This window comes from Ailuropoda melanoleuca, chromosome 12 (genome assembly GCF_002007445.2).
Source record: "Ailuropoda melanoleuca isolate Jingjing chromosome 12, ASM200744v2, whole genome shotgun sequence".
Taxonomy (NCBI): Eukaryota; Metazoa; Chordata; class Mammalia; order Carnivora; family Ursidae; genus Ailuropoda; species Ailuropoda melanoleuca.
In genome coordinates this window covers 24,753,088-24,773,116 of record NC_048229.1, presented here as the reverse complement: position 1 = coordinate 24,773,116, position 20,029 = coordinate 24,753,088, and the positions used below count along the sequence as shown (strand labels likewise).

At 44.4% G+C, this 20,029-nt stretch overlaps 1 protein-coding gene across 1 annotated transcript; it reads left to right on the top strand.

The window, feature by feature from the left end:
- Positions 1 to 2,300: 2,300 nt before the first annotated feature.
- Positions 2,301 to 9,687, top strand: LOC105239978 (zinc finger protein 134-like; the record flags this gene model as incomplete). The annotated part of the gene is made up of 2 exons (XM_034639343.1): positions 2,301 to 2,604; positions 7,913 to 9,687. Coding segments are annotated over 2 exons (1,536 nt in total), but the record flags the coding sequence as incomplete, so codon positions are not given.
- Positions 9,688 to 20,029: the final 10,342 nt, after the last annotated feature.

Sequence of the window (20,029 nt, the reverse complement as noted above, 5' to 3'; positions counted from 1 at the left end):
ATAATACTACATCTCATACCCCATTTCTTGGCGCCCTCATCTTTTCTCTTTTCTATTGTGCCTACCACATTCTTACATTGCACATAATTCAGTAAGTATTTCGTATTTCTTTCTCTCTCTTTGTTGAATACGGTAGAGTGTAAGCTCCTTGGTGGCTGGGGTCTTTGTCTCTTGTTTTCAGATTTGTTCCATGAACTTAAGATACTGCCTGAAATTCAGTAGGTGTTCAGTGAATGTTTATGAGGGCCGTGAATAGGCATGGTATTACAGTATTCTTGTTCATCTTCATCATTCTGGCAACACTTTTTTGTTTTGTTTGTTTTGGTTTTGGTGGGCAGCAAAGCAAAGTTTATTAAGTGATAGTACAAAGCTCCCAAAGAGGGAGGGGACCCGAGAGTGTTGCCCTCTGGCAGCACTTCTAAATGTTTTAATTCTCCCTCAAAGTAGATATTCAGCATTTTCAAGAATGGAAGGAAATTACGTTTTGGAGACTAAACCCTGCTATAGTCAGTGTTTCAGCTCGGCCTCATTCTCTCACTTCTCAGACTTTGATGTCTCCAATTCAATTTTTGCTGACCAGTTAACCTTTTTCACTTGTCACATGTCCCCCGGAGCCATATTTGAGTATATCTGTGCGTAACCACAGAATTATATTAATAGCTTTCAGTAATTTAAACAATTCATAAATGTTTCTTTCTTCCTTTCCTTCCTTGCCTTCCTTTCTCTTTCCTTCCTTCGTCTTTCCTTCGCTCCTTTTCTTTCCTCCCTCCTTCCTTGCTTCCTTTCCTTCCCTCCTCCTCTTTCCCCTCCCTTCACTCTCCCTCTCCTCTTCTTCATCGTTTACCAAAAATAATCTCAACTTCCAAATCAGACACTGTCCCTGTAATTGTAAGTGAAGTGAAAATCACTCCTTAGCAAAGAAATGAGATCCTGATGCTCTAAGTCTTTATTTCTGGGTTTGATGAGGTACAGGTGAATATACGTGAGGTTCAGTGGGGTTGAGTCCGGAGCCGACGACCAAGAAAGAATTCTTGGGCGTCTTTAGTGCAAAATGGTGGTTTATTAAAGTATGGGGACAGGACCCATGGGCAGAAAGAGCTGCTGCCCCAGGGTTGTGAGGAATGGCCCATTATATACCCTCAAGCTGGGAGGGGGTTAGGGACAGCATAAGTCTCTAAGGAATTCTGGAAGCAAGGTTTCCAGGACCTTGAGGGGGCTAGCTGTTGTTGGGAAAAGGTCATTTATTAACTGTCTAATAAAGCCTGAGTCATGAGACCCTTCAGATGTATATCCGTGGGCCATATGCTTGGGGGAGGATTGCCAAATCGTATCTTGGGGGGTTAGAGATAAAGGAAGTTTCCAAAGGAATTTTTATACGTTAAAGTAGACTTACAGGATCTTGGTGGAGGGGAGGGACTCAGGCTAGGACTGCCTTTTGCCCTTAGCAAAGTATTAACATCGAGGCAGCTGAGTTCCTAGAGGAATGTCACATGTCCCCCGGACATGTTTCAAGGATTTGTCAACGGGCTGTAGGTAGTAAGGACTGATTCTTTGTCCTCAGCCAGGAGAGCCTGAGGAATGTCACATACATCCCATGGGGGGGGGGGGTTGGCAGGGTTCAGCTTGCCTTCTGTTCCCTCATCAGGTTCATATGGTCACCTTTGCACATTTACTGCCACCAGTACTGGCACATCAAAAAGCATTTATAAGGGTCCTTTTCAGAGAGGCGGCATATTCCTAGAGGGATATCAATATATCTCAGCTTTGGGCTAAGAAGGATCACTTGAATTACAGGACGCTGCACCTGGATTGGCCTCCATCAGCGCCCCCACCGGCAGGAAAGTGCCTTCGTCAGCTGCATAAGCCTCCCGGGCGTCCTCCTTAGGCCCTGTCCGCGGACCTGACCGCTGATCCCGGTTCCCCGTCCCAGCCAAAGCGCCCCAAACCGATTTAAATCTTCCATCTACATGGATTTAAAAACCAGCAAGGAAATACGAGCGGACTGTGAGTAGACTCAAAATGATATTTCACATGATGTGCTCATTCTACAAGAATGTTTCCGAACACTTCTTGGACCCACCCCCAACGGACTACACCGCACGGAACCTGGGCGCGGGCTCTTTAAGAGGACCGAAGCCTCGCCCCGTCCTTTGAGCCTTGAGGCACCATTTCCCAGCGTCCCTCGCGGGACCGCGCTGCCTAACCCCTGCGGCGGACAAGTCCGCGGTCACTAGGGCAGATTGCTCAGGGACACTACATTATCCAGAAATCTCTGCGCCGCGCGCTGGCGGCGCTGTTAAAAGCCGGCGGAAGACGTCTGGGCGGGACTTCCGGCGTCTTCCTCGCGGAGGACATTTTGTCCGCTCCTAGTGGAGCCCTCGGAGCGGAGCTTTGGGAACACTGGTGTGGTTCAGAGTGACGGAAGCGGGAAGGCACGGGAGGAGACCCTGTGCCCATTGCAGAGAGGCTTGGCGGTGGCAGCGCCCGCGAAGGCTCCCTGGCCAGGGCCAAGCGACGGTGGTGCGTGGATCCCCACCTGGGACTCCACGGCTCCGTGTGGTCCAGATTGTGATGGCGGCGGCCGCGGTGATGGATCCTGCGTAGGTGGGTACTTTGTTCGCCAGACTTTGAAGCGTTTCTGTCTTCCACTCTGCATCACGAAGCCCCGAATGAGGGGCGCCTGTTGAAGTCATTGCAGTCCAGGCTCCGGTGTTGTGGGCTTCGGGGGTGTTTGTGGGGTGAACCTTAATTTCTAACAGCCGGTGTGATGAGCCGTCGAAGTGTTCCTGGCCCATCGACTAGCACGAACAAAGGCTTGGAGGCGCGACTGAGTGGGGAGGAGTCAGGAAACCGGGGTCTTCGTATTTGCAGTGAGTCTAGAGGGCGAGTGGTAGCCCTGCGTGGGAAGGCTGGGTGAGTTGCGTACCTTCGTGGCGAGGACGCTGGGAGCCGTGGAGGAATATGACGTGATGTGATCTGGCTCGGGGGAATAGATTACAGCAGGGTGGGATGATGAGCATGGAGGCAAGGAGGCCGGTGAGGAGGCAACAGATTCCAGCAGTGTTGTGTCTGGACCAGAGCTGTGGCGGGGAGGTGGGAGGTGAAGAAGTGAGATTTTAAAGGTAAAACCAACAGGATTTCTTGCTGTGTCAGATAATGTCTGTATGTAAAGTAGAGAGTGAAGGGCGTAAACGGTTTTGTTTCCTTTTTTCCCCCCTGAACTTCAGTGAGAATGGGTCCGTTGGAGCAGGGGGCTCCTTTGAAGGAATCAGGAATTGCATTTTGGACATGGTAAAGCCAAGCTGTTGCACAGAGGAAGTGTCCCACAGGCATCTGGCCATGCAGGTCTGGAGTTCTGGGGAGGGAGCTGTGTTGGAGACCACTGAGGGATGAGGCCTCAGGTTGAAGCTTGGAGATCAGATTTGGGGGAAGAATATGAAGGAAGTGTTTACCTTATGTAGTCCTTAAGGTGAGAGATTGGAGGGCAGGGAAGAAGGGGTGGACATCCTTCATTCCCTCCAGAAAGAAGCATGGGATTGAGTTCTGGGTGGTCTCAGCAGGAGGAGGGGGCTGTAGGGTATAAGGACCTGGCCTGAGATGCAGAGGCAGGTGTGAGGTGCTATAGATTTGCCACTCTGTGGATTCAGCAAAGGCACTGCCTGTGGAACGCAGGAAAAGTCAGCCTCAGCCCAGTCCAGGGTCCTGGTACATCAGTTCCCCAACTCTTAGGTAAGGAGAGATTATGAACATCTCTAATGAAAGGCCGCCAGCAGGCTCACCTTCAGATGAGTATGTGCCAGGTAGGCTGGTTTGGTGAAAGGATTAATGCACACTTGGCAGATACACACAAGCAGTTAAACATTTAAAATGTATAGATATGATAAGTTTATATTAATAATGCTTAGTAATTAATTGAAGTGCTTGCCTCTAAGGGTTTGATTATGATGAGTCTTAAATATCACATTTTCTTAAAAGCTTAAAAACAAATTCGAAATGTCAAAAACATATCCCTTCGTTTGCTCCAAAAATATTTGGAAAAATGTGAAGGTTTTGAGGAGTAAAAGCTAATTCAAGGATCCTTGACATGTACTTACCTGTCTGATACACACAGTAACCCTGTTAGGTGGGTACCACTATTATCCCTGCTTTACAGATGAGGACACTGCAACACATCTTTGTTCATGGACACACATCTGATAGGAGACAACACTAAGGTCTTAGTATCTGAGATTAGACATTCAGAAATCATCCTCACCAAGGGGCAGGGCAGGAGTTAGGGGAATAGTTCAGTCCATGATACCCCACTCTGGTAACCTGCCCCTCTCAGATCCTCCTTTCTGCCAGGTTGCTTTGATGGTAGAAGCACTTAGGATCTCTGCATAGGTGAGTGCAGAGTATGCAGGGCCTCATTCATCACGCCCCACTTGCGCATGATTTGGCAACCCAGTATGGCTAATGGTGGTGTCTTAGGAGTCTTTACGTACCCTTCTACTTGCCATTGAGCTTGGGGACGCTGGTGTTACTAACGGTCTTTTGCCTTGAATTGGGTGCACTGGGATGAAGTGTGGGACAGTGTCCCAGGCACAAGAACCAGCATGTGCAAAAACATCACTTGAGGCTGAAGCAGGAGTGTTTAGGGAGCCTCAGGTCTCCATTATGTCTAGCGTGATCAGAAAGAAGGGGACAGGATTCGATTCTGGAATGGCAGCTTGTGGAACTGGGCTTCTGTTTTGAGAGTGGTGGGAGCCAGGCAAGATTTGGAGTAGAGGAGGGAGTGGTCTTAACAGGCTTTCTCTGGTTGCATAGTGAAAAAAGGACTTTGGGGTGAGGAAGGAGCACTGTAGATGATGGCTGGACTAGACTGGTTGCTCTTTAAGTGAGGGATGAATGCTTGGATTTTGGTCCTTTTTTGTTTTTCTTTAAGTAGGGGTAACCAGATTTTCTGATGCGGATGGTGAGAGAAAGAACAGGAAGAGTCAGGCTGACTCTATAGCTCTCAAAGTTTTTGGCCTGAGAAAGTATAAGGATGGAAGAAATCCTCAACTGAGATGGTGAATTTGGTGGTGGGAGTAACTTTCAGAAGTAATATCAAGACTTAGGCTTTGACCATGTTGAATCTGAGTGGAGGTACAGGTAGACAGCTGTGCACACAGATTTGGATTTCAGAGGTGGGATCAAGTCCACAAGGTGGCAGTCAGTATATGGATTAGAGTAGAACTACTTACTTAGATTTATAGAGAGAACCTTTATGTCATAGTGGCAGTGCCATTAAGGGTCTGGACACAGCAGAGTGGGATAGGAGTTACCTAAGAGATAGGAAAAGGGAGGTCATCGTCCATGGTGGAGGGAGAGAGTAGGATGTGGCAGGTGGGGAAGTCTTCCAGAGAGAGTTTGGACTCGAGATGGATGCTGGGGTAGAGTAGTATTAGAGATGAGATGAAAGTGAGACCAAAGCAGGTGCTTTCCATCATCTGTGTGCTTCCCAGGTGTTCATGGTGGCCTTTAGTGGGATGTGGGGAGTTTCAGTCAAGCTGGTAAATGAGCTCAGGGGCAAATTGGGTCAGCTGGCAGAGTAACTCTGCTTGAGGTAGAAGGACAGTGGGTGTGGGGTTTGAATGAGAATTTAGTATTACATGTTAAGCCTGTGATTGTTGAGAATATAGCATCCTTAGTATATGACAGTAAAGTGGGAAGGGGTTGGGTTTGTCTGGTATCTGTATTTCATTCTGGATTGCTGAAGTTGAATCAAGGAATAGGGCCAGGAAGGGAGGATTTAAAAGGTGGGTTCAGAGTTAGATGGCAGTGGGGACCATTGACTGGAGCCAGATGTGATCTTGGATGCATTAACCAAGAATTCTCTGGCTGCAATGTGCAGATTTGCATGTGGGAGACACCTGTGTTGTGGGTATCCATTGACAGGAGGGAGCTATGGTCTAAAGAGTGATGTGTCCTGGAGACGGAATCTGAATTCATAGCCTGGAGGCTTTAGGGAGAATTCTGAGCTCAAATTTGTATATGAGAGGCATGATCTCTAGATGCCAGGGGAACTAGCTGGCAGAAGTGTCTATCTGTCCCCCACCTGTTGTTCTAGGCTGGACAAAATGATCACTAGGAAATGGAAAGAGTGAGTAGGCATCAGTTACAAGGGCCTGGTATCTGGTCTGAGTTGGGGAGCTGGGGAGGAAAGTGTATGTGTGGTGGGTAGACCAGGAGTCCTGGGGAGAGCTGCTACCTCTGTGCTCAGTTGTTGACTTCATGCAGGGTCATGTGACTTTCAGGGATGTGTTTGTGAGTTTCACTTGGGAGGAGTGAGGGCTGCTTGATAAGGCCCAGAGAGGTGTGTCACAACGCAGTGTTGTCTATGCTTTGTGCTTACGGTCCTCCCGGGTAAGACCCCACATACCCCAGTTTTCTTGGCTGTGCCCTACTCTTTCTTCCCTCAAAGGTTGCCATTTTCTTCCCGTAGCTGCCCATGGGCACTGCTTTTTTCCCCTTACTAAGATAGGTTTTCTGGGTGTTGGGGCTCTGCTCTATATTGCCTCCTTTACTCCTATGCTCCCCAGCCCCTGTTGCCCCAAACTGTGGCCAGGAAGGGTTTGAGGATCAGGAGTCTAGTGGTCACCCCAGTGGACTATCCTGCTTGCCCTTTCCCTGGCTGTATGTCTATGCCTACATTCATGATACCTCTGTACTCTAGACTCTGCCCCTTTCCTATAATTGGCATTTCCTTGGACCTACCTGTGTTATGAATTGCCATCATGGTCACTGCTGTGGGGTCCAGTGTGCTGATCCTGCAAGACGTTTCTCATGTTCATTTTGTAGTATTTAGTTGTCTTAATCTCCTGTGGGTGGGCTGCTCTGGGCCACTGCTTTCCTACTTGCACTGTCTTTCCTCTTTGACTTTTTTCTAGATCCTTTGTGGTTCCTGAACTTAGCAGGAGGAAGAACTCTGAGTGCCTGACTGAGAGGTCATGACTCTAGCCATGGCAGGAGGGACGTGGACAGGCCCTGGTGAGTGAGAGATTGGGGACGGTGTGACAGTGTCAGGGCTGGGTTCAAATAATACCAGAAGCCTGTCCTGGTCCCACTCCTGTTTGGTGCCTAGGTTATAGACCGTACCTATTTCTGTCTTTTTCTCATCGTTTTGGACACTTTACACACTTGTCATTTCTGTTCTGACCTCCGACCCAGGGCTTTCCATGCCCACTCACCAGTGCTCTTGACTGCTCCTTCTGCAGTGCTCTCCTTTGTTGGACAATGCTAATGTGTCACGAGACGTACATATATCCTTAAATGATTCTTGAATACCACTTGCTCATTTTAGATCAGATTTTTCCGGGCCTAGACATAACATTTCTTTTTTTTCTTTTTCTTTTTCTTTTTCTTTTTTTTTTTAAAGATTTTTTATTTATTTATTTGACAGAGATAGAGACAGTCAGCAAGAGAGGGAACACAGCAGGGGGAGTGGGAGAGGAAGAAGCAGGCTCATAGCGGAGGAGCCTGATGTGGGGCTCGATCCCGTAACGCCAGGATCACGCCCTGAGCCGAAGGCAGACGCTTAACCGCTGTGCCACCCAGGCGCCCCTAGACATACATTTCTTTACGGTCCTCACCAGTAGCCAAGGCCCTTCTAAAAATCATTTGCATAGGAATAAATTGGACATTCTGCCTGCAGGTTCTCTCTTGAGCTACACCCCATCCTTGTGTCTTTGTCCCCTGTGAAGGCTTCCTCATTCTTTCGCCCTTTGAGGCCCAGTATTGCACAGCAGCTTTTTCTTTAACCTGATGCCAAATCTGCATCCTGCCAACACCCCCATGGACTAAATCCTGGGTATACTAGACACGTTTGTGATGGGGTTGCCCCTTCGCACCAAAGTCATCATGTACTTCAACACCATTTTTCTGCCTCCAGGTTGTTGGTGTGCAGTGGAGGATGAAGAGGCGCCTTCAGAGCAGAGCATTTCTGTAGAAGTGTCACATAGTATTTCCAAGGCAGGTTCATCAACCCAGATGGCTCACCCTTGTGACATATGTGGCCCCATCTTGAAAGATATCTTGCACCTGGATGAACACCAGGAAACACGCCAAGGACTGAAACCTTACACATGTGGGGCATGTGGGAGACAATTCTGGTTCAGTGCAAACTTTCTTCAGCACCAGAAGCAGTACAATGTAGAGAAACCCTTAAGAAGAGACAAAGGCAAGACCTTGTTGGTTAAGAACTGTAGAGTTTGTGAAGAGCCTCACCTGTCAGAAAAGCCTTTTCCATGTGAGGAGGAGAACTTCCAGGCCAGTTTGGGCAGTCACCAGCAAAACGCCAGTCACAGCAAGAAGAGGACAAGGAGCACCGAGAGTGGGGAGGCCTCTCACAGTGGACATATGCATTATAGGTGCAGTGAATGTGGTAAGGCCTTCAATCGCAAAGACACCCTCGTCCAGCACCAGAGAATCCATACCGGAGAAAGGCCTTACGAGTGCAGTGAATGTGGGAAAGCCTTCAGCCGCAAAGCAACCCTTATCCAGCACCAGAGAATCCATACCGGAGAAAGGCCTTACGAATGCAAAGAATGTGGGAAAGCCTTTAGCCGCAAAGACAACCTTACTCAGCACAAAAGAATTCACACTGGAGAAATGCCTTACAAGTGTAGTGAATGTGGAAAATACTTTAGCCATCACTCCAACCTAATTGTACACCAGAGAGTTCACAATGGAGCGAGGCCTTATAAGTGCAACAATTGTGGGAAAGTCTTCAGACACAAATCCACACTTGTTCAGCATGAGAGTATCCATACTGGAGAAAATCCATATGTTTGCAGTGATTGTGGGAAATCCTTTGGCCACAAATACACCCTCATTAAACACCAGAGAATTCACACTGAGGCAAGGCCTTTTGAGTGCATTGAATGTGGGAAATTCTTTAGTCGAAGCTCTGACTTTATTGCACACCAGAGAGTTCACACGGGGGAAAGGCCATTTGTGTGCAGCAAATGTGGGAAAGATTTTATCAGAACATCCCACCTTGTTAGGCACCAAAAAGTTCACACTGGAGAAAGGCCATATGAGTGCAATGAATGTGGGAAAGCCTATAGTTTAAGCTCCCACCTCATTCGGCACCAGAAAGTTCACACTGCAGGAAGGCTTTAGGAGGGCTTTCAGCGTAGCAACGGGACTCCTAGGGAGAGGAGCTCTGTGATTATCCTTTGGGAGGAAGACATCAAACAGATCTTGATTCTCATATATCAGCATTAACACCAGGGAGATACCTTATGAATGTCAGGTACAGGGATGTGTTCGTGGGTTGTGCTGCACTTTCAGACAGGTCCTTGACAGATTTGTCACTCAGTGCTTGTGACTGAAACTATCTTATCTCTACCAGTTTAGTTACCATAATATCCTCAGGGAAGGTAGAACTTTGTACTCTCCAGTCCCTGGAGGGAATTACCAGAATCCTGAATTAAATGGGATTTCTCATTTCCTCCCCCACTGACTGATTCAAGGTGTGGACCTTACTGTACATCCAAGAGGATCTGAGCTGTATTCTGGCTTACAGAAAAGGTTTACTTTCTTCATGGACATTGTTGGTCTTGTGGTACTTGTGACAGATTTTCCAGCCTCCAGTCACCCTACCTGGACTACTACTTATGTTGCTCTGGTGTCTGTGATAATAAAGACCTTCTTATTATTTAAGCCATCGTTAATCTTGGACTTTCTTTTTACTGTTTGAAATGATTTGAAAACTCTTAGGCCCTGCCAAACTGAAGCGATAAACAGTGTGTGTGTGGGGGGGCCTCCAGTTTCATGTGCCTCATATGGAAGAGAAGGTTGGCAGAGAACCATTCTCAGTCCAGTTCTGGTGTTGCTGACAACAGCTGCTTAGGTGAGAGTGCAGAGGTTTATGGGCCTGATTTCATCTGGATTTCAGAGTTATTTGAGGGCCCAGACATCCCCCTGAGGATGGTATTGAGGAAGGTTGTGACAGCCTTCAGTATGTTTGGGAGCAGCATGGATTGAGTATCTTATTTCTAGCATATGTACCATATTTCACAGCTCTGTTGAGGGGAAGCTGTTTCTGAGGGCCTCCCAAGTGCCATATGCCCCGAAGGCCAGAATCAGATCTGGTACCCAAGTCTGGCTGCAAGACTTACCATCCCAGGAAGGAAACAAAATTAGCACAGAAACACTGGGTGTGAGTAATTGGGCTTGGGGAGACTGCAGCAAATGAGAGTGGATGTGCCCATTTTAAAAAGACATCCACAAACGCTCCTGTCACTATGGCTGTATGAAATGGGGATGCATGGGAATTCTCAGCATCTCCAGGGCTGTGTCACTCTATGACCAAGGTCGGTGGCAGAGCAAAGAATGTAAAGTTTATCGATTTCTGTCCCTCCCTGGGCTCTATACCTGGCGTCTTTGCTGCACGGGGAAGAACCCTGGGATAGACATTGTGGTCCAAGGACGTAGATCTTGTGGCCAAGCAGAGCTTCTGGTGACTCAGCTTGGAAATCGCTTTCACTGCGTGCCAGTTTTTCTTGCTGCTGGGGAAGAGGTTCTTTTTACAAGGCATTTGGAAAGAGAAGGTAGAGTCACTATATTGATGCTCATCTGGTTTTCCAGTAGAAGTGGGAGACTCATGTTGCAGTGGAGTCATTTTTTATAGTTTCATTGAGGTGTAGTCAACAGGCCATATACTGCACATATATAAAGTGTGCAATTTGTAATCCTTAATATATGTATAAACATAAGCACCCAGCCGTTGTATTGGAAATAGCCACCCCTAAAGTTACCTCATGGCCCTTCCTAATCCCTCTCAGTGCCTTTCTTAATACTTCCCATCTCTTCCATAGGCAACCGTTGATTTACTTTCAGTATAGATAAACTTGTCTTTTCTAGAATCTTAAGTGGAACCTTAGAAGTTATTATTGTCCATTGCCTTTCGTGCAACATTATTTTGAGAATTGTGTGTATAAATAGTTCATTCTCTTTATTGCTGAGTTATACTTTATGGATATACTGCAGTTTATTCCTTTATCTTATTTGTGTGTGTGTACAAAATGGTGGTTTTATTAAAGCACAGGGACAGGACCCGTGGGCAGAAAGAGCGGCCCCTTTATCTGAATTGACATGTTTTTCCCCCAAATTCTAAATATTAAAAACAATACTGCTGCAAATATTGATGTACCAGTCCTTATATGGACATTTAGCTGAGGAATTTGTAAACGAAGTGTTGAAAGTGTGGCCTTGTTTTTTTATGGTAAAATGTGATAGGTAAGAGATAAACTTGGTGGGGGACGCCTGGGTGGCGCAGCGGTTAAGCGTCTGTCTTCGGCTCAGGGTGTGATCCCGGCGTTATGGGATCGAGCCCCACATCAGGCTCCTCCACTATGAGCCTGCTTCTTCCTCTCCCACTCCCTCTGCTTGTGTTCCCTCTCTCCCTGGCTGTCTCTATCTCTGTCGAATAAATAAATAAAGTCTTTAAAAAAAAAAGATAAACGTGGGTAAGAACTATTAAGCAGAAAAGACCCCAAGACTTTATGATTTGGGAAATTCTTATTCCATCTTAGTTTCAAAAGAAGAGATTCATGGTCAGGAAAGTATGTTCTGGAGAAATAGCCAAGGTTGTAGCTGTACAGCCTTTTGTAAGATCTGAGCAAGATCAAAAGACCAGAGTGTTTAGTCACATAAAATTTCTTTGAAGAGATTGTGGCTAGGCAGGTGGTCTCAGTACAACCAAAGACCATCCAGGAAGTTTAAAGGCATCCCCTTGGCCATCTCAGCAAAAGCCAAAAAATTGGTGTACAAGATTATCCAGGGGGAAAAAATGTGTGAGTGAACCAACCTCTTGTCTAATGGAGTGAATCTCTGTAGTGTATACAGAAGAACCACAAAGTTCTTGAAACTTCCTTTCTAATAGAAACACCTTGGATCTTAGAGGCACAGAATATGAAATTAGGACTTCCAATATTCTGCACACATGAAACTGGCTGAGAAGATTCCTAAGCTGCAGACCTTTGCTACCTGTCATAGAAAAGGAGGTGGAGGACAGAGTAGAATGGGGGGGGTGTTGAGAGCCCAGTGGCCAGAGCCCTGAACCATAGAAGGTATTCCCGGGTCCTGATACCTAATGTAGTTTGCTGAACTTGATTTCAAAATTGCTTGGAACTTGCGGCTATTTGTTTATTTTTTCATTTTCTCCCCTTTGAAACAATGTATATAACTATTTTTTTTTTTAAGATTTTATTTATTTATTTGGCAGAGATGGAGACAGCCAGCGAGAGAGGGAACACAAGCAGGGGGAGTGGGAGAGGAAGAAGCAGGCTCACAGCAGAGGAGCCTGATGTGGGGCTCGATCCCATAACGGGGATCACGCCCTGAGCCGAAGGCAGACGCTTAACCGCTGTGCCACCCAGGCGCCCCACAATGTATATAACTATTATCCCAGGTCTTATTCCACCATTGTATTTTGGGAGCAGATACTTTGTTCTCTAGTTTTACAGATCTGCAGATGGAGAGCATTGTGTGCTGGGGTGGATTATATCCAGAGCCTCTGCCAGATCTGATTTAGACAATATAGATGATGAAATTTGAGATTTTTGAGCTGATGAGATTTGAGTGTTGAGTAGATACTGTAATGGAATGAGACATTTTGTGATCTTGGGGTGTGTGGAATATATTTTACAAGCAGGACAGATAGGAATCAGAGGACCAGACAGCAAACTGTAGTAAATCGAATCATTGCTCCCAAAGATGTCCATGCCCTAATTCCCAGAACCTATGAACATTCCTGTAGATGGCCAGTGGGGCTTTGAGTGTATAATGCACTTTGTGATGAGACTTACCCAGGTGGGTTCAATATAATCACACAAGTCTCTATTTTTATTTTAAGATTTTATTTCTTTATTTGACAAAGAGAGCACAAGCAGGGGGAACAGCAGGCAGTGGGAGAGGGAGAAGCAGGCTCCCCGCTGAGCAAGGAGCCTGATGCAGAGCTCGATCTCACCTGAGCTGAAAGCAAACACTTAACCGACTGAGCCACCCAGGCACCCCTCACATGAGTCTTTAAAAATAGAGAACCTTTTCCAGCTGTAGGGAGAAAGAGGCAGGCAGAAGAGTCAGACATATCTGTATTAGGCCCTTTGATGCCCCATTGCTGGTTCTGAGATAAAGCTAGGAGTTAAGTTGAGTGCTACACATCTGATAGCCAGTGCTGTAGTTCTGGCTCAGCAAGATCAGAAGGTCACAGTATTGAGTCACACAAAGAGCCCTTTGAAGAAATTGTGTGACTTTGCAGATCATCTCAATACAACCAGAAAGCACCCCGGAAGCTTAGAAACCTGAGTCCTACAACCACATGGAACTGAATTCTGCCAACGATGCACGCAAGTAGGAATCTAATTTCCCAGAGCTTCCAGAAAGAAACACAGCCTGCCAACTTCAGGCACAGCTAGAGCCCCAGGGACTGGAGGAGAACTCCAGTGGCTGGTGGCACTGCATCAAAGGTATGAAGGAGCTGGGGCCTGCCAGGGTAGGACTTGCCTGCAGAGAGACTTTGGTCCAGAGGGGAAGGAAGCCAGAGCCTTAAATCCTGAACTTCTGTCTCAGAGGTGGGGTGTTGGGTGAGTACCCAGGCAAAGTCCAGAGAGCTCTGGTCTAACTAGCTGTACCTCTTGGGCTCTCTGACCTCCGAGCACCAGGTTCTGCTGCCTCCCACCTCTGCAATCCCTAGCAGTCCAGCTTTGGGGCTCTCCTTGTGCCCTATGGGCCCTAGGAATTCCCTCCTCACCTAATGACTCCTTGGTGGCAGCATTGACTCCCCGGACATCTTGCACTATCAAGACATCCAGCCTTGGTGGCTGCCCAGGCCCTGTTCTGCACCCTTGGCATCCTGTTCCCTCCATGGCCCAGCCTCGATGCTGACTTCTGAACCCTCAATTCCCATGTTCTCCTCCTGCCCGCCCCCTGCATCCTCAAGGCTGCTTCTCTTACCAGCTTCTGCACTGCTGCCTACTCTGCCCCAGCCCCTATAACCCATCTGGTCTCAAACTCTCTGCCTGCTGAGCCTGCTGCAAAATCACTCCCTCTGGGGCGCCTGGGTGGCTCAGTCAGTAAAGCGTCTGCCTTCAGCTCAGGTCATGATCTCAGGGTCCTGGGATTTGAGCCCTACATTGGGCTCCCTGCTCAGCAGGGACTCTGCTCCCTCTGCCCTCTGCCCCCTCCCCCTGCTCATGCTCTTTCTCTCTCTCTAAATAAAATCTTTTTAAAAAAATCACTCCCTCTCCTTTACCCTATGACACAGACTGAAATAAGAAGTGTAGTCTGGGTGAGAGGAGGTGTTCCAAAGGGCCCAGGAAGCTGTGGACCTCCTCTGGGTGGTGAGATCACACTGGAGTTTGAGGGAAACCCTAGGGTGTGCAGTGCAGTGAACAAGAGGGCTGCTTCTCGCTCAAGGATAGTAGGTGGGGGCTTTTTCCATCCTAGGTGTACCTAATTCAGGGTGAATTCTAGGGGAGGAGGTATTTTACTGGGCACTTTAAGTGATTCCCTAGGAAGGAGTGAAGGTCACCCTCTGGGCAGATGCTCAAGTCTTTCCATCAGAAAGACTGCTCTCAGATGGTGACAGTTTCATTCTCAAGTTTTCAGGGATTTTTTTTCTGCCTGGCAAAAACCCTCATTTCCTTTCCTGTTTTCTGGTCAGTTTTTTTGGTCTTTGTTTCCTGCTGTTCAATGAGTCTTAAGGAATTCTTCCAGAAATTCAGAAGTAGCCACTGGGACACTGTTTCCCAAAAGGAGCCCACTGATTTCCTGCCCTTAGAGCCTGGAGATCAAAATCAGGGTATAAAACTAATGTGACTAGAATTTAGGTGTGAAAGGGTAGGGAGCTAGATATGGGGGGCACAGGGAAAGAGGAGAGGCAAAGAACTGAAGAAGGATCCACTAAATTGTTGACTGTGTCCAGATCTATACAAGTGTGAGAGTGAACTATCCAAGGTTTAGACAAGTACCACTAGAAGACACTATACCAAGTAATTCCTGCAGCTTGTATGGGGCTGGGAATCATTTTTTTCTTATCTGCCAATGTAGAAACACCTATTATACAGTATACAGAACAACAGGTAGTATCCTCAGAAATATATCACCTAGATAGTGGGACTTAATTAAACTCCGACTAAGATTTGACCCAGACTCACCCTGAAAAGAATTAAAAGCAAATATTCAAAGGAAGAACTGCTACCACATACCTTTGCCTGAAGGCCATGACAAAATCTGACACTAAAGGGATACAAGCAAATGCCGCACTCAATGATGTAAAGTTTATCTCATCTGGCACCCAATATGTAATTTACTGGGCACACAAAGGAGCAGGGAATATAAGACATATAGGGTATCAGGATAAAAAAAAATGCACAAAAAGTGACTGAAATGAAAAAACTAGACAAGTATGTTGAAGAGCTTTTATAAATATCCTGGATTTGGGGGCACCTGGGTGGGTCAGACAGTTAAGCATCTGCCTTTGGCTCAGGTCATGATACTGGAGTCCCAGGATGAAGCCCAGTTTGGGCTCCCTGCTCAGCAGGGAGTCTGCTTCTCCCTCTGCCCCTCCCCCTGGCTGTGCTGTCTCTCTCTCTCAAATAAATAAAATCTTAAAAAAATATATCCTGCATTTGTTCTTGGAAGGATGGGAAAAATAAGAACTTGAATAAAAGAGAAATAGATGTAAAAACAGATGTATGGTGGAGTCTTTAAGGTTTTCTATATATTGTAGCATGTCATCTCCAAACAGTGAGAATTTTGTTTCTTCCTTACCAATTTTGATGCCTTTTATTTCTTTATGTTGTCTAATTGCTGTGGCTAGGACTTCTAGTACTGTGTTGAATCAAAGTGGTGAGAGTGGGCATCCATGTCTTATTCCTGGCCTTAGGGGGGAAGCTCGGTTTTCACTATCGAGTAAATGTTGGCTGTGGATTTTTCATATAAGCCTTTGCTATGTTGAGATACGTTCCCTGTAGACCTAATTTGCAGAGGGTTTTTATCGTGAATGGATGTTGTACTTTGTCAAATGCTTTTTCTTCATCTATTGAAATGATCATATGGTTATTATCCTTTCTCTTATTGATGTGATGTATCATGTTGATTGTTTTGCAAATACTGATCCACCCTTGCATCCCAGGAATAAATCCAACTTGATTGTGGTGTAAGATTTTTTAAATGTATTGTTGGATTTGGTTTACTGATATTTTGTCGAGGAGTTTGCATCTTTATTCATGAGAGAGAATGGCCTGTAGTTCTCTTTTTTGGTGGTGTTTCTATCTGGTTTTGGTGTCAGGGTTCATACTGAATTTGGAAGTTTTTCTTCCTCTTGTATATTTTGGAATAGTTTGAGAAAAATGGATATTAACTCCTTTAAATGTTTGGTAGAATTCATCTGTAAAGCCATCTCTTGTAGGCAGCATGTAGTTGGGTCTTATTTTTTTATCCACTCTGTCACCCTATGTCTTTTGATTGGAACATTTAGTCCATTTACATTTCAAGTAATTATTGATAGGTGTGTATTTATTTCCATCTTGTTACTTGTTTTGTGGTTGTTCCTATAGATTTTCTCTGATCCTTTCTTCTGCCCCCTTTCATGGTTTGCCGGCTGTCTTTAGTGATATCCTTGGAATTCTTTTTATTCTTTGCATATCTATTACTGGTTTTTGATTTGCAGTTACCATTAGGGTTGTGTATAAGATCTTCTGCATTTATCAGTCTATATTAAGTTGATGGGTGCTTAAGTTTAAACCCATTCTTCTCTCCCCCTCATGTTTTGGGTATATTGTCTCACATTTTACATATTTTTATTTTATGGATCCCTGGACTGATTTTTACAGAAATATTTATTTTTGCTGCTTTTGTGTTTTTTACTTTACATACTCTCACAGTCTTCCTTTCCACTCAGAGAGAACCCTTTAATATTTCTTGTAGGCTGGTTTAGTGGTCATGAACTCCTTTAGCTCTTGTTTGTCTGAGAAACTCTTTATCTCTCCTTCTATTCTGAATGATAGTCTTACTGGATAGAGTGGTTTTGGGTGTAGATTTTTCCCTTTCAGCACTTTGGATATATCATGCCACTCTCTTCTGGCCTGCAGTTTCTGCTGAAAAAAATCTTCTGATGGCTTTATGGGGTTTCCCTTGTATGTAACTATTTTCTTTTAAGTTTTTTTCTTTATTACTGCTGGTTACAAAACACAAGAAGCAACAGGTGTTGGCAAGCATGTGGAGAAAAAGGAACTCCCTTGCATTGTTGGTGGGAGTGTAAATTGGTGCAGCCACTGTGGAATTTTTTGAGGTTCCTCAAAAAATTAAAAATAGAACTGTCCTACGATCCAGGAATCACACTACTGGGAAAGTGAAAGAGTACACTTACCATGATGAAAAAAATAAAGTGATTTTTAAACTGTCAGAAGCTGGGAAAGAGGCAAGGAAGGAATCTTCCCCAGAGCCTTCAGAAGAAACATGGCCTTACTGATATCTTGATTTCAGACTTGTAGCCTCCAGAGCTGTGATAGAATACTTGCTGTTGTTTTAAGCCATTCGGTTTGCGACAATTTGTTACATCAGCCGTAGGAAACTAACACATTAAACAACTTGATCTAATTGACATTTAGAGAATATTTCTCCAAGCATAGCAGAATGCATTTTAAGGTCTGAGGATGTTCATCAAAATAGACCATAGGCCATAAAATAAATGTGAATAAATGTAGAATGATTAAAACCAGGAAACTATATACTCTGACCACAAGGGAATAAAACTAGACTTCATAAAAGAATACTCTGGGGGAAAAAAAATCCCCACATATTTGGAAATTAAAGAAAACATTGACAAATAATGTTTGAGTCAAAAAAGAAATCACAAGAAAAAGTAGATAATATTTCTTTTTTAAAGATTTTATTTATTTATTTGACAGAGAGAGAGAGAGAGGGAACCCAAGCAAGGGGAGTGGAAGAGGAAGAAGCAGGCTCCCAGTGGAAGAGCCTGATGTGGGGCTCGATCCCATAACGCCAGGATCACGCCCTGAGCCGAAGGCAGACGCTTAACAACTGAGCCACCCAGGCGCCCCAAAAGTAGATAATATTTTGAACTGAGTGAAATGAAACCCAGTATATCAAGATTTGCTATAGCTGAGATTAGAAGAAAATGTATAGATTTAAATACTTATTTTGGAAATAAATAGGAGATGAATAAATGCTTTCAATACTCAAGTTAGGACACTGTAAATATAAAACTTATCAAAACCAACATAGTCAAAAGGAAAGAAAGAGCAGAAATTAATAAAATAGATCATAAAAATAGAGAAAATCAGTGAACTCCAAAGCTGTAATTTAACTAGCTCAATTGATCTGTAGGTAGATTGTTCAGAAAAAAAGAAAAGATACATTACCAATATATATATAAGCAATGAAAGATGGTATAGCACTAGATATATTAAAGACATTAAAAAGGTTATACATGATATTTTAAACACCTCTCCAACAACTCTATGAAAACTAGAAACTGACAAAAAAATTTCCTTGAAATACTTCCACTACTCAGGTTCACTGAAGAAATAAGTAATCTGAAATGCCCTCTATTATACATATAGGCATTGAATTGGTAGTTTTAAATTTTCCCACCATAATTTCATGCCAAGATAGCTTCACTAGTGAGTTCTTTTAAACATTTAAGGAAGAAATAATTCCAATTCCACTAAAATTATTTTTTTTAAAAAAGAAGATGGAACTCTTCCCAACTAGTTTTATGATTTTTGCTTTAATTTGATACCAAACACAGGTAATACTATTAATAGAAAACTGCAGGGGGCGCCTGGGTGGCACAGCGGTTGGGCGTTTGCCTTCGGCTCAGTGCGTGATCCCGGCGATATGGGATCGAGCCCCACATCAGGCTCCTCCGCTAGGAGCCTGCTTCTTCCTCTCCCACTCCCCCTGCTTTGTGTTCCCTCTCTCGCTGGCTGTCTCTATCTCTGTCGAATAAATAAATAAAATCTTTAAAAAAAAAAAAAAAAGAAAACTGCAGACCAATACCCATATGAATTCATATGCAAAACATCCTTAATAAAAATTTAGGAAATAGAATACAATGATGGTACATAGATAGAAATTACATTATAACTCATGAGATGATACACACACACATACACATGCATATACATATGTATAAAAATATATTTCCTAAATAAATGGAAACTATCATAGCATCAATACAGTGATCAAAATGAGAAAATTTAATGCTAATCCAATAATATTATATATTCAAAGATTATATTAAAATATCAATTATTCTGTTTTCAAGTACAGAATGAAATCGACTGTCATTGATTACATTTATTTCTCATCTCACTTTATTTTTTTAAAGATTATTTATTTATTTGAGACAGAGAGAGAGAGAACAAGTTGGGGGGCAGAAGGAGAGGGAGAAGCAGACTCCCTGCTGAGCAGGGGGCCCAACACGGGCTTGATCCCAGGACCCTAGGATCATGACCTGAGCTGAAGGCAGATGCTTAACCAATTAAGCCACCCAGGCACCCCTCATCTCACTTTAGATATATAGACAGATAAATAGATTTGTCCTAGAAATTAAAAAAAAAAACAGAACAAGATATTCAGGCATTGTTTAAATTACTGTTATTATTTACTATGATTGTTACTATAGTTATTTATTACTTACATTACTTACTATGATTAAACGTTTCCTAGAGTTGATGATGAATTACTCAATTATGAAAGCAAAACAATTCTAATAAAAATCAACAAAACGAAGTACACTGACACCCTTATCACATTGTACCCCAGTGAAGAGAAAAAGGAAGATTTCAGAATAGCTGGGAAGGAAAGATTGATTACCCAAAAAGCGATGTCCTTAAACTTTGAGAGTGAATTTTTTTTATTTTATTTTATTATTTTTTAAAGATTTTATTTATTTATTTGACAGAGATAGAGACAGCCAGCGAGAGAGGGAACACAAGCAGGGGGAGTGGGAGAGGAAGAAGCAGGCTCA